The 15,158-nt window shown below is 42.7% G+C and overlaps 1 protein-coding gene and 1 pseudogene across 1 annotated transcript; one reads left to right on the top strand and one right to left on the bottom strand.

Moving 5' to 3' along the window:
- Positions 1 to 610: 610 nt before the first annotated feature.
- Positions 611 to 3,764, top strand: LOC100929016 (glycerol kinase-like). The gene has a single exon (XM_003774748.2). It carries the CDS (start codon positions 1,132 to 1,134, stop codon positions 2,953 to 2,955), a length of 1,824 nt encoding a protein of 607 aa, XP_003774796.2. The 5' UTR covers positions 611 to 1,131; the 3' UTR covers positions 2,956 to 3,764.
- Positions 3,765 to 8,405: 4,641 nt separating this feature from the next.
- LOC100929270 lies at positions 8,406 to 10,981 on the bottom strand (annotated as a pseudogene).
- Between the last annotated feature and the right edge of the window lie 4,177 nt (positions 10,982 to 15,158).

Raw genomic sequence — 15,158 nt, forward strand, 5'->3', positions numbered from 1 at the left:
TATCAAACTGCTTAGTAGGGCTGAGTGGATTATCGATTGCCCTAGGCTAGAGACTAAGTGGTGAAAGTGTCACCGCCCAGGCCGGAGCCTCTTGTGGGACTGTGAGTATTAGCAGCTGAGCACAGACCGCAGAATGCAGACAGCCACAAACTCTGCCCAGCATCTCTGCCTGATGCAAATCGGCCCTGGAAAAAAAAGCTCTATGGCCCCAAGCCGAGCTCCCCCCTGAGCAGATTGGAGGCTAACCCGGGCTGCGTCCTCCTGCCGTGCAGGATCACAACTGCCCCAAGGAAAAGCCCCTTACTGCGGGTTGGGGATGCGCCCTTGTGCTGAGATCTGTGCCTTCACCCTCGGTTTGAGACTCTCCTCGGAACCTAATTTCTCTCCCAGTCTGCGCCGATCTCCCCCCTGGCCCCGGAACCAACCTTTTTTGGCGAGACTGCAGATTTTCTTCGGCCGGTGAGTTGTTCTATTTCTTATCTTTACGAATTGTAGCAGTCAAGACTATTTTTGAGGCTCGATATAATATTGATAAAGAGGGTAAGAGAAGAGTTTAGAAAGACGCGTGTGTCTTCTCCGCCATCTTGGCTCCGCCCCATGATAACTGTATTTTAATATAAATTGGTCTCCTTTGTGCTTCTAGGCATCTGATTTTACTCATTGAAAAACATTTTTTCCAGAGGTTTTATCAGACTGTCAAAAGAGTCCCAAATACAGAACAGTTGAAGAGCATGCACCCGAAGGCCACCAACAGCGGTGGGCTGAGCCATACACATCTTTGGTTCCTCCTATAAATTTTGCAAGGAATTTAAATACTCTTTGAGTTTGAGGCAAGAGGGATGAGATTTCCCTCTGGCTGCGGACAACTCTGCGCTAAGTCATGTGACAGTTGTAAGATGTCCGCCATCCCTCATGACCAAGTCACACTGAGATCATCCATGATGAGGGGGGGAGAGGGGAAGGCGCGATGAAATGAGAGGGGAGGACGATCAGAATAATCGGTAACTGAAGTCAACATCAAAGATAGAGATTCAATTTTACAAATATATCGAAAAGACACCCTGACTTTGCCCAACTGGCTTTGGGCAAGATTTCCTCCCTGTCCCGTAACCGGACCCCTACCCCCTCAACATGGGAAGGGCTGAAAGGTCAAGAGAACTTCAGTTCCCTTCCAGTGCCCCTCCTCCCAGTCACACGTACTGCTACTTCCAGCGTTCCAATCCTTTACTTCAGAACTCTATCTCCAGGGTACAACGTAGGTCGAGCCGAGGCACAACAGAAATGCCTGGCTCCATGGCAGACATTGAGAAAACCGATTTGGGGCCCTTGGTCGGCGCTATCGATCAAGGGACCAGCTCCACTCGCTTTCTAGTGTTTAATTCGACAACGGCCGAACTCCTCAGCCATCACAAAATTGAGCTGAAGCAGAAGTTTCCAAAGGAGGGCTGGGTCGAACAAGACCCCATAGAGATCCTGCAGTCTGTCTATGACTGTATGGAGACAACATGTGAGAAGCTTAATGAGCTGAATGTTGACATTTCTACCATCAAAGCCATCGGGCTGAGCAACCAGAGGGAGACTACTGTTATCTGGGACAAGTTTACTGGAGAGCCTCTCTACAATGCCGTGGTTTGGCTTGATCTTCGTACCCAGTCAACGGTTCAGCTTCTCAGTAAGAAAATCCCTGGCAATAATAATTTTGTCAAATCAAAGACCGGGCTGCCTCTGAGCACTTACTTTAGTGCCGTGAAGCTCCACTGGCTCTTGGAAAATGTGAGAAAAGTTAAGAGAGCTGTCGAGGACCAAAGAGCCCTTTTTGGGACCATTGATTCCTGGGTGATCTGGAACCTGACCGGAGGCATCGATGGAGGGGTCCACTGTACAGATGTAACCAACGCCAGTCGAACCATGCTTTTCAACATTCACTCGCTGAAATGGGACGTAGAGCTGTGTGAGTTTTTTGACGTTCCTATGAATATGCTTGCAGAAGTCCGCAGTTCTTCCGAGATCTATGGGCTGATGAAATCTGGAGCTCTGGAAGGTGTGCCAATATCCGGATGCCTGGGAGACCAGTCTGCAGCTTTGGTGGGACAGATGTGCTTCCAAGACGGGCAAGCCAAAAATACCTACGGAACCGGTTGCTTCTTAATGTGCAATACAGGAACAAAGTGTGTCTTCTCTGAACATGGCCTCATCACCACTGTGGCTTACAAGCTGGGCCGAGACAAGCCAGCCATCTATGCGTTGGAAGGATCCGTTGCCATCACCGGGGCTGTCATTCAGTGGCTGAAAGACAATCTGGGCATTATAGAAACCATAGAAGAGATCGAAACACTAGCCGAAGAGGCGGGATCGGCTCACGGCTGCTACTTTGTTCCAGCATTCTCAGGTTTATACGCACCATACTGGGAACCAACTGCAAGAGGTATTATTTGTGGACTTACTCATTTCACAAACAAACAACATATCGCCTTTGCCGCATTAGAGGCAATCTGTTTCCAAACCCGGGAAATAGTGGATGCTATGAATCAAGATTTTGGAACTCCACTCACCCATTTACAAGTAGACGGAGCAATGACCAACAACAAAATTCTAATGCAACTTCAGGCAGACGTACTGAATATACCGGTAGTGAAGCCTTCGATGCCTGAAACAGCTGCACTGGGGGCAGCCATGGCTGCTGGAGCCGCAAAAGGAGTAGACGTCTGGAGTCTGGAAGCTGATGATCTATCACCTGTCAACGTGGAGCAGTTTGAACCGGAGATAAATGCAGAAGAAGGTGAAAATCGCTATTCTACTTGGAAGAAAGCCGTGCAGAGATCCATGGGCTGGGTTGTACCTCGGAGCCGTCTAAGCGGCCATTTTGATCTCATCTGCAGTATACCTCTGGGCTTTTTTATAGTGTCTACCATTATAATGTTAATTGGAGCAAGGTACATCTCAGGGGATCCCTAAATATCTGAAAAGGCTTAAAGAATTCCGAAGTTAAAACCTTTAGTGTTTAACAATAACCAAAAAACTTAGTAATCTGTTCTCTGCATAAGTCATTCCTCTATAGGAATATATTCATAAAGATTAGCATGACCCATAAGAATATAGCAATGTTGTAATAGATAAATATATAATGTGCTTTTCAAAAATCAGCAGTTAGAATTGGAGGAAGGAGTCAACTGGGTTGGGGGGGAAGCTGAACCTCTTATTAACCATTATCATCCAATCATTTCTATGATCTAAGAAAAAGTCTGATTCTAGTCATATTATCTTTCATCAAATATTCTATGTGACTGACTAGAATATTTACTGTCTGTACTTAGTAATTACGATCTAAAGAACAGAGATGGATTTTTCTTACTGGCTCCCAAAGTTGTTCTTGCCCACCTGGTAAGGCATTCAAAGCCTTTCTTAGATTTTTCATAGCAATCTTTTTAACACCTTAAAGGAGTAAATATTTAACAATAGCCCAGTTTGGACGTTTTCCTTAAGTTTAATTTAAGCTAAGTGGAATGATCCCTTAGAAACACCAATATAACTAATTTTTCTGTATCTTTTGCTTACCTAAATCTTGTAATGGAAGTTTTTCCCCTTCCCTACTGAATTTAGTTTTTTATAAATATACATATATATTTTGCTCTGAATGTATAACAGGAATATCGACATACTTTACATGTGTAGGACTAAAATAAATAGAAGATGTATTAATATCTACTGAGATGATTTAGGGATAATAGCTATGGCTATTGAAAGGAGAATGATGATGCACATTTTTCATCAGAAAAAAATATTTTCTTGAGACATCAACTTTTACAACAAAAATATACATTCCACATAAGTCAATAAAAATAAGCTTAATTCTGTAGTAAATCTTTCCTACCTTCTTCCATATATCTCGTAGTAAGATAAATACCCCCCCAAAAAATTAATAAACAAATTTTGCTCCAAATAAAGATGTTTCTGTGTTTTCATTTGCATCACTTTGGGGTTTTAATATTGTCAAGTTCTTAGCTTTTTATGGAGTTCAGGGAAAGGCAGCAACTTGCTATCCTGTCATTATTAAGTTATTATATTATTTTTATCTTTATCCCAGTCCTCATCCCACCCCCCAAAAAAAGAGTAGAAAAAAGTAACTTGATTACAAGTTAGATAAGGTGGAAATTTACTTATGAGAGACAAGGGACCTAAGATGTGGGACAGAATGTAGGAAGAGTATGGTAACAACTTAGTTCAGAAATGGGACTTAAAATTGGTTCTGAGCAACTTAAGGAGGAAAGTTACCTATCAGAGCCCCCAGGGTGTGGGGGGTAGTCCTAATATCTGTGGGAGGTAAAAAAGTAGCATAGCCCAGAGATGGAGAGGTACTGTATTGGGGCAAAGTACCATGAAAAGTCATCTTTCCAAGTCTCAGGGGTGGGAGTCTTGAGTTCAGTAAAGGTGGAAGAGTCAGAGTACAGGGGATATGGTTGGGAAGGGATACGAAGGAGTACAGAGGTGGTTAAGACTAGATAGAGGGAAAGCTCACTTCTTAGAGCTTCAGGGGCTGGTTACCGAGTGTTGATGGGAGGGAGAGAAGAGTCAGAGTAGGAGACAAGATTTAGACGGGTTGTGGACAGAAGATAATTCCTCAACCTGAGAAAGGTAAGTTAAAAACTTGACAATCAGGGTCCCAGGGGTGGGAGGCCAAGTTCAGGTGGGAGATGGCAGATGGCCAGGGTATACATAGTTTAATGGGTACAAGGACACACTTGAAGTGGGAAATGGCCCAGAATGGAGCAAGATAAATTGGAGAATTACTTATTGGAGCCCCACTGGTAGAATTCTGAGGTCAGTAAGGAGGTGACAGAGACTGCAGCATGGTTTAGAAGTGTGACAGAGCCTGAACATAAACAAGAGAAAATTTGAAGATGAGACAAACTGATTTGAAGTAAGAGTAGCTGAGAGCTCACATCTCAGGAGTAGTAGGAGTAGGATTTTGAAATCTGTGAGAAGTGATGGGGGGTTAGGAAAAGTTTTAGATTAAGTATGGACAAGAAAATGCACTTCTCAGAGAGTGAGGGGTCATTCTCCAGGTTCTGGGGAGAGATTGAAGACAGCAAGTGGAGAGGCCACAGTTTGGACATGGATGGACATGGGAAGCACCCTAGTTCTGGCCAAGATAATATGAAAACTCATCTACCAGACCCCCAAGGGCAAGGTTTGGGTTACCGGTGGGAGGTTGAGGATGGTCAGAGTGAAATAGGAATGATTTGGGAGTGTTTAGAAGACGTAGCATGGCCTGCTCTACAGCAAAATAAGTTAAAATCTCAGCTATCAGAGCCATAAGAAAGGGATTTCCAATGGGAGGGAGAGGAGGGCCAGAATGGCAGTTTAGAGGTAGGAAAAGGCCTGGTTTCAAAATAGGGAAGCAATATGGCCTAGTCCTGAGAAGGGTAAGCTAAAGACACACTTTGTAAGAGTCCCAGTTCTGGTAGAAAAGGGAAGTTAAGGAGAGTAAGTTAGAAAAGGGCCCAAGTATAAGGGTCCTGGTTTAGACAAGGCATTGGGGCCTAAGCAGAAAAATTAAGCAGAGGCTTAGGGTTGGGATTTTGAATTCTGCTGGACATGACCAAGGGACAGAGGACAGGGGGAGGGTTTAGGACATGACAGGAGCTGATTTGAAGGAGAGACGTGGCCTATTTCTGGGCAAGATAAGGAGTAATGTCACCTCTCCAAGCCCAAAGGGAGATTCTTCTGTGGATAATAGAAGACAGTCATCAAGGAAGCAGCACTGTACTTGCCCATAGTAGAGACCTGGAGAACTTTCTTTTGGAGGCTCCTCCACCAGGCTGAAAGTTAAGCAACTCTGGGTGCTGTGCATGGCTCTTTCCAAGGCTAAATTCAACAAGAACACCAAAGCGCTAGGAGTCATACTCCCGGCTTCACCCCCGGGTATCCAGCAGACAACTGATCTTCAGTCTCACTTATTCTCTGGAGGCTCATTGTCCAGAAGAGGCTAAAAGAGATCAGCGGGGCAGGGCAGCAAACATCCCTGGGGAGGGGATAAAACAAGAGGGGATGGGGGTGAGGGTCAGACTTGGAAGAAGAAAAGACTCGGCGGCCTCCTTCCTGAGCCTGAACTTTGTTCATAGAGGAAAGTATGTTCTATCACCAGCCTAAGAGGAGGAATGCAATTACAGCCACATTTTGTAATGAAATCCAACATTTGGGAAAAGGAAAAGAAAATGAAGAGAAGCTATTTCTCATTTTCTATCTGATATATCTGACTGAAAGAAAATTATATTAAATAGAATATCTATCTTAAAACAATATCAGAGATGTCAAGCTGCCAAAGGCAAAAACTACATAGTTAAAATGAAAACTGGAAGCATTTTACTCATCCAACAATCAGAAACTTTCCCAGAAGATATGGTCTCATTATGAAAAGTCTGAATTAAAAATCTTTTTAAAACAGCAAGGAAAAAACCCTTGACATTTTTAGCTTCAGCTGGTACCTGGAAAAGAAGGTCCCTGCAGCACTGCCACAGATGAGAGGGTGGCTACTCTTACTCCTAGTACTAATTAATATAAAAAAAATATCAGTTCATGCCCAAGCGTGGATAGACATGCTCACCTATGTCTGCCCATTATCCCACCTTATGGGGAGTTAGAGTACTTCTCTGAGTTTTCCTACAATATGAAAGGAGCTGATCTTTATAACCCCCCTCCAATTAGTTAAATAAGGAACTTCTTTCAAACTTCGGAGATCCAGAGTCAGAGTCAAGAAGGCACAGTAGCAGTAAGAAGGGCAGCCCAGCTTCTTGACAAAGATCTAGAAAATGAATCAGACTGAATCCTGATTGGGAAATCGGAGAAAAGAATTTCACTAGCTTAGGATAGGGAGACAGAAAGGACTGCTAACACAGGGAATGGGATCGAGGCAGAAATGTGGGATGTCAAACACTCCCATGCCTGTGACTGAAAAAGGATGTGTACCAGAGCTGGATTGGCACTGGGCTAGGAGGAGGACCCCAGGGGGTCCTAGAACTAGTTCAGGGTAGAAAAAGAAAAAAAAGACCAATCGATATGAATTCAATATTTAGAGCGATTTTATTGTTGTGGCAACGAATTAGAAACTGAGGGAGTGTCCATCAATTGGGACAGGCCTGGATAAGTTAGGGTAGATGCAGATAATGAAATAATATTGTGTTACAAGAAATGATGGAGATAGTTTCAGAGAAACCTGGGAAGACTTCTTATGAACTGATGTGAGAAGTGAACAAAGAAGACTACTCATACAGCCATATTGGAAAAACAAATGTCTTTGAAAGACTTAAAAAGCCTGCTCAACATAATGATCAACCATAAACACAGAAAACTCAAGATGAAACATCCTGCCCACCTCGAAATAGAGGATGGGTTCAGAGTGAATCTATTGACCAGACATGGCCAACACAGGAATTTTGTTTGGATCGACAATCCCTGTTTGTCAGATTCTGAGGCTTTGGTTTTCATTTTTGATTTTCTCGGGAAGGGGGAGAGCTGGGATAGGAGAGTAAGAATACAAACCTAAAATAAAACCGGAATTTAAAAAAATAACAGTGCCATCTGAGTACAATTTTTTAAAAGAATTACAAATGTCAGGGCCCCATGACATTTCCTATTGTGGGGAGGTTTGGTATTCTAGTAGCAGGCTTCTTGGCACTTAGCTAGACTGATTCCTGAATGACTGGAGTACAGCCTGGCACAGGACCCTAGCCAAAGCCTATCTCAATTGGGAGGGGTTGGCAGAGCTTTCGTGTGATCTTTGAGAGCCCAGGGTCACCTCCCATGCCATGGGACAGTTAATCAGTTTGATGTCATGTTGATGACTTTTTTTTTTTTACTGTTTTGATGCAATATTTATTGTCCTTTTACAACAAGTTTTTGGTCTACAAACTGCTTGTATTTAGTTGACTTATTTTTCCAACATTAACTCAAGAGCTGATGTAAAATAAAATGAACCTTCTTACTATGTAAGTAAAGATGCATCAGTTACAGCCCTTATCCTGCTGTGGACAGAGAAAGAAGGGGCAGCATGGGCAACATGGAGTGAAGGCCAGGCACTTTTTTATTGCTGAGGGATAGATGATAGCTCCCTTGCTCATGTCCCACACAGGCCATCCTCCCATTGTACCCCTCTAAACTATAACAGAAGTGACACAGGCTCAAGGCCTGATTCCCTGTTGGTAGTTTCCTCTCCACCTCCCAAATGAAAATTGCTTTTATTATATTGCTTTTGTCTTTTTTTTTTTGCAACAGAAACCCTCAGTCCAGAGTCTGACTGGAGCTTAATTGTTTGGACTGAGGAATGGAGCAGGCTCTGAGTTCCCCTGGGTTCTCGCAGGCAAGAGGCTCTCTCCCTTGGGGACCAAGGCCTGGTCAGACCCTGCCACTTAACCATACAGGTCCCTGTCACTGTCTTCTGTGTACAATTAGCCTTGTCTGCCTCCTCCACTGTGACAGGCCCTTCTTTGATTACCTGAGGGGAATCTGAAGCTGCCAAAGCCCCCTGCTGTGCTAAAGGGTCTGGACAAATCTCCCATATTTCCAGATACCACTGTCAATGACAGAGTGGGGGGCAAAGCACATGGCCTCTTCAAAGTAGTCTTCTGGGACCGGATTATCCTTTTCTACCTCAATAATGGGAAAATCAACCTTTCCTGCTCTCTTTGGATTTCACTCTCAAGGGACTGACAGATAGCCAGTTTGCAACCGCAATGACAGAATTCTGACAGGGAAGCTCCAGAGAAGTCAGTGGTTACATTGGCCAGGACTTCTAAGTCTACATCCTTGTCAACTGGAGACTTTCTCAGGCTGGCCTTAAGAATTTCAACATGTGAGGAAGCTAGTTGGTATAGTACCATCTCTGAAGGCAGGAGGACCTGAGTTCAAATCTGGCCTCAGACTCTTAACACTTCCTGGCTGTGTGACCCTGGGCAAATCACTAAATCCAATAGCCTCAGCAAAAAAAAAAAAAAAAAAAAAAAAAAAGGATTCAACATGTGATTGATGCCAGTTCCAATAACCTTGTGATGAAGAGGGTCATCTGCACCCAGGCTGTAGGAACTGAGTGGAGATCACAACATAGCATTCCCACTATTTTTATTGTTGTTTGCTTGCTTTTTGTTTTCTTACTCATTTTCTTTCCTTTTTTTATCTGATTTTTCTTGCACAACAAGAGAAATGTATTAATATGTTTACACATATAGGATTTAACATATTTTAATATATTTAGCATATATTGGATTATTTGCCATCTAGGGGAGGGGGTGAGGAAGAAAGGAAAAATCTGAAGCACAAGGCTATGCAAGGGTCAATGCTGAAAAATCATCTGTGTATATGTTTTGAAAATAAAAAGCTTTAAAAAAAAAGAAAAGAATTTCATCATTGATTCCAAAGAGATCATAAAGAAGGGAAAAGGACCCACATGTGCAAAACTGTTTGTGGCAGCCCTTTATGTAGTGGCAAGAAACTGGAAACTGAGGGGATGCCCATCAGCTGGAGAATGGCTGAATAAGTCATGATATATGAAGGTTATGGAATATTATTGTTCTGTAAGAAAAAATCAGCAGGATAATTTCAAAGAGGCTTGGAGAGACTTTTATGAACTGATGCTAAGTGAAGTGAGCAGAACCAGGAGATCACTGTACTCGACGACAATAAGGTTACATGACGATCAATTCTGATGGACGTGGCTTTTTCACAGTGAGGTGATTCAGGCCAGTTCCAACGATCTTGTGATAAAGAAAGCCATCTGTACCCAGAGGGAGGATTGTGGAAACTGAGTGCGGACCACAGCATAGTATTTTCCCCTTTTTTGTTGTTGTTTGCTCACTTTTTCTTTTCTTTCTCATTTTTTTCCCTTGTGCATCAAGATAATTGTGGAAATATTTATTAGAAGAATCATACATGTTTAACCTATATTGGGTTACTTGCTGTCTATGGGAGGGGGTGGGAGAAAGGAGGGAAAAAGTTGTAACACAAGGTTTTGAAAGGGTGAATGTTGAACAGTATCTGTGCATATGTTTTGAAAATAAAAAGCTTTAATAAAAAAAAGAAAAAAATAGAATTTCAACATGGGACTTTTTATCAAGCAGGGATATATAGAGGAGCTTGTCCAAGTGGCCATGCTGAGAAATTATAAGGTCAATAATATCAGTCCAGTTGACAGCACCAATGATGAACATGCTTTTCTTTGTGGACATACAACTTTGTCAGCATCTGCTTGACAACTGTCAACATCACTTCCTGCATCCCTTATGTTGCTACCATGAGCTTTGGTGATTGAACTCGGTTTATTTGAGAACAGAATGCAGGGGTCAATTTGGTGGCCTTGTCAAATATCTCATAGACACTGAACTCAGACTCAAATCACATGGTGAGAAGTTCAAGACCCAGATGAAGTTGAAGTTTGCCTGGAATTCATTGGTAATAGCTTTGGCCGAAAGGATTTTTCCACAGATAAGGGGTTCATAGAGCAGGATTCGTCATACTGAACTTGTCTGAATGCTCCATAAGGTACGGAACAAGCCCTTGGACCTCGTGCTTGTCCTCCCAGGTCACCTGTTACACCTCCACAACAATCTCCCATAAGTGCTGAGGAGTTGTTCTGTCTCAGAGTTCACCAGAAGGCATCGGTGGTGACAGCCAACCATCCTCTAGGTTAATAAAGGTACATCTTCTTTCAAATGTGCTTCCATGCTGCCTCTAAACAGAGGCCTGTCAAATCAGTACCTACATGTCTGCGGGTCTCACTGGCCACCTATTCTAGGTCCACATCATCCGCCAGCTTCATGTCCTTGGTAAGGATCTGCAGAATCTCCAAGTACTCCACAGCATCAAGAATTCCAATATGTACCTTCCTGTCAAATTGACTCAACTGTCTAAGAGCTAAATCAGTGCTAATGGGTCTGTTGGTTGCTGCCCTAATGATCATGTGTGCCCTCTGCTTCAGACCATCCATAAAAGTCAATAACTGTTATGGCCAGAACTCTCATTTTGAAACAAGGATTCTTACAAAGTGCTAACTCAGAAGAATTGATAAGACAAAGTAGGTGGCTGCCCATGTTGCTCTTTAAAGAGCATTTCCCTCCCTTCCCCCTCCATAAAGCATCCCCACACTGGAAGAATTTTTCCCTTATTTATTTAAAATTGTTGCTATTCTACTAATTCTACTAATTCTACAAGTCTGCAAGTTTTCAGTACTGCCAAGGTGATGTTATTCGGGCAGAGGTGCAATCACTGCTCTCTTGGTTTGATTTCTAATCCTCACAGGCTCTAATCCAGGCAGAGGCCCTCCTTCCATGCAGCTGCAAGTACCAGTGCTCCTCTTAGCCCTGAAACTATGACCTGCTCCCTTGTGACCAATAATCCTGCCCTGAAATGGTGAATTTTCACAATTTTGATTATGGTCAATAGGATTACCATTTAGTACCAACTGAATTACAGGGTCCCCTGTAATCTCTTTGTACCCATTTATCTTACTCTCTTATCATCTCTTGGCAGAAAGATCCCAAAGCTGCTGCTGCTGCTTTTGGGACTGTCTCTAAGGCCCACAGATGGTGCTCCTGCTGCAGGTGCTTGTGCCTACAGATGTTACCAACTTCTCCTAGGCTGGGAAAAATGTCTCCTGTGATCTTTCATTGACTCTTCCACTCCAAAATTTGATTTAGGGCATTATTTTAAAGTTATTTGGAGGGAATGTTAGGAGAGTTCAGCTGGATGCTGATATACTCCAGCATTTTAACCAAGGAATTTCATGTTAGTTTCTCTCAAGAAGGCTCTTTTGAAAAATATTTAATAAAAACGAGCAAAGGGACATTATCTGGCCATTAGCACCTTAAGTGAAGAAGTTTAAATGAGCTAGCAAAGATGACTCAATTCAATGCTATTCAATTCAATAAATATTTATTAAGCGCCTATCTTGTGAAGAACATTGTATTGGGGAGCAAAAGGGCAGGAAGTGAATATCTATTAATCGCCTACTATGTGCTAGGCACTGTGCTAAGTGTTTTACAAATACTATGGTACCTCAGTACTCATCTGCTTCAAAAGTCATCGAATTCAGTATTCTACACATTTTGGTAAGAAAATTTTTTGATGGAGTGGCCAGCATGGTCAAAAGGAGAAAAAGCAGAAAAAACAAGAATAGCCACAGAAACCCAGGTGAAAGTTTGGCGAATGACCCAGAGAGCTCCAAGCTCCATGTGGACAATAGCTTCTGTCTCCATATCCTGCAACCTCTCCCCTAAAGGGAGCTTGGACAGTGTGGTGTAGGAGGAGAATATAAAGATTGAAATTCCTCTCAGAAAGTGATCTGGATCAAGAAAGGAGGAGCCCAGCTGGAGTGGGCTGGCTTGTTTCTCCATAGCTGGAAGCTGCCTGTCTTCTGGAATCAATTAACTATGAATACCAAGGTACCACTGTGTTACCCCTTTTCATACTCAGCCACTTTAGGTAGGTGTAAAGCTGACTCTTTTGATTCTAAGTTTCTTGCACTTTTTATTGCATCATATTAGAAAGAAAGCCAAAGGTCTCTGCTTGGACTTCCTACTTACTCTTCACAAGGCTAGTCATTATCTGTTTGTTTGGTCTTGATTTGTGATTTCATTAATGTAGGGAACTCTCAGTGGAGAAATTCTATCAACTGATGGACAATTTACCTATAACCAGTAGTTTTTTTTTAATTACCTGAAATACTTGAGAAAGCATAGTGTATAAAGCTATCCATCTACCCTTTGAAGTTACAAAGACCTCGTTGAGAACACAAAAAGGATGTGTTGCTTTAACTTAACTAATGCATACAAAAGAAGGGGGGAAAGGAAGACTCTTGGATTTAGAACTGGAAGAGAGATGATCCAATACAAAGAGGAGAGAGAATGTAACTTGGCCAGGACCATAAAATCAGAACAAGACAGTATTTTCCCCCAGGTATCTCAGTCTGGTTCCAGTGCTCTTTTTCCTCTGTTCCATGCTCAGAAAGGAAAAGAGAGGATCATCTGCCCATGAGTCCCACAACAGTCATTTCATAATCCCTTTGTCATGGTCCAGCTTGACATGGCAACTCTTCTTGGCCAAAAAAGCGTGGGACGATCTTTGGCCGGCCTTAATTACTTCAGTTATGTATGTGTCATCTATCTCTATGCAAGACTCTCTGAACAAGGCACTGGGAATACAGAGATGAGCAAGAAGAAGAAGACAGCCCCTGTCTTCAAGGAGCTCACATTTTACTTGGGGAAGAAAGGAAGAAACAGAACCTACAGCATCTAAACAGTCACAGGAATGTAAGATAACTGGAGCATGGAATGGGTGGGATGTCAGCAACAGTTCCCTGCAGGAGGGAACACAGGGCTGAGTCCTTTAATAATGGCTACCAATTAGGTAAGGATTTAAACTTTACAAAATACTTTCGAGACACTACCTAGTGTCTCAAAGTGGAGACTTCCACTTCGTGGATGCTAGCAACCCTGATCTGAGTAGCCCAGAGGGAAAATTCTGCCCTACCTTCGACACTCTTTTAAAAGCCTCATTTAGTTTCACTTTACTCCAAAACAGTGGGACATACAACTGTACCAGTCTGCCGCAGTCACAAAACTGGGGGCTTGACACATAATTCCAACTAGGAAATGCTTCCCCTGCTCACAGAAGCCCGGTACAGTTTTCTTATCACTTCTCCCCAAGACCTGCTCCTTTCCTAGGACTATCTCCTTCTTCACAGCTTCCAGAATGACTTTACAGGGAATTCTTCCTTGAAGCAAGCAGCCTCTGTATCATTAGCACAAAGTAATCCTTAGTATAATGGGCTTTAATTGCCTTTAATTATTTTATATTTGAATTACTGTACACTGCAGGACATTTAGAAACATAATAATAAAATATCTTATTATGGTGGTTTATTGAAGTACTTCCCTCAACTTTAACTTCTGGGAATTGTGCTGAAGTCCAACTGTGTCTGTAAATCATTCTAATCTCTCTACAGAGGTAGAAGGTACAATGGGACCCTGGATAGGAAAGAAAGCATATAAACTTTTCCAATTCCCTCATATTAGGACTCACAGTTTGTTTCCAATCTTATCTTGATTAGGTTTCAGCAGAAGTGAAAAGGACTAGGAGAGAAAAGAGCGCTGTAATCTCTACCACCGGAGTGGCTAAGGCTGGTGGAGCTCTTGAGTTTGAGAGCTCTGAGGTTCAATGGCCTAAGGTGACAGACAACTAATTATTTCAAGTCAGGCCCTAGGACCAGGAAGCTCACAGCTTACCTAAGGAGGGTCTAGTTCAGAAAGACAGAGCAGGACAAAGCTTCCCAGCTGATCGGGAAGGGAGGAAGAAAGAAGAGGAGTGAGGAGAGGGGAGCAGCAGCAAGGAGGAATAAGGAGGAGGAGGACAGAAAGCAGGAGGGAAAGCGCCAATCTACCCATGCAGCAAATAAGCCTACCCCCTATCCTAGTTGATAATAAATCAATGTCTTCCTCTTTCTGCCAATGAAAAGAAGTCATTTGTTCCCAAGAAATCCCTGCAGCTAACTGAAGAGAGGTGACATCCGCTTTCCAGGTGGTTCATATATCTCCAGCCAGAGCCATTCTCTAAAAATGTGAGTTAAAATAATGTTTAAGATCGTGAGGCAAAGTTCCTTCTGAAAAAGAAGAATGGCACCATTTTCTCAGCGGTCCCAGGCAAGGAAAATGTTCATTAGGAATAAAGACTACATGGAATAAGAAAGCCAGCTATGTTAGCAGACGAAAGGCAATAGAGCCATTATTGCCCATACTTTCCTGGTTTCTATTCTTTCTTACTCAGTATCCATTTCTGGAGAAAACAGAAAAAGCATCTTTCAGAAAGAAAATCTCTGTATATAGATGAACTGTGGTTCACTGAGCTTCCTTGGGTGGTAGAAAGATACACAAGAAGCATTCTTGAAATAGGAGCCTTCATATTCACTGCAACTTTGGAAACTGACTTCTGAAGTTGAGTTTCTCCTTAATAGATGAAACATTCCCAGGGGGAAGTTACAACTGTCTCTATCCCAATTCAATACGACACAACAGCAGTGCTGCTTCAGTATAAATCCTCTTTTTTACAAATCCACAGACAAAAAATTGAAGGCAAGGGCAGTGGGGAGGGGGGAAGGGTCAAGAGGAAGACAGACA

This window comes from Sarcophilus harrisii, chromosome X (genome assembly GCF_902635505.1).
Source record: "Sarcophilus harrisii chromosome X, mSarHar1.11, whole genome shotgun sequence".
Classification (NCBI taxonomy): domain Eukaryota; kingdom Metazoa; phylum Chordata; class Mammalia; order Dasyuromorphia; family Dasyuridae; genus Sarcophilus; species Sarcophilus harrisii.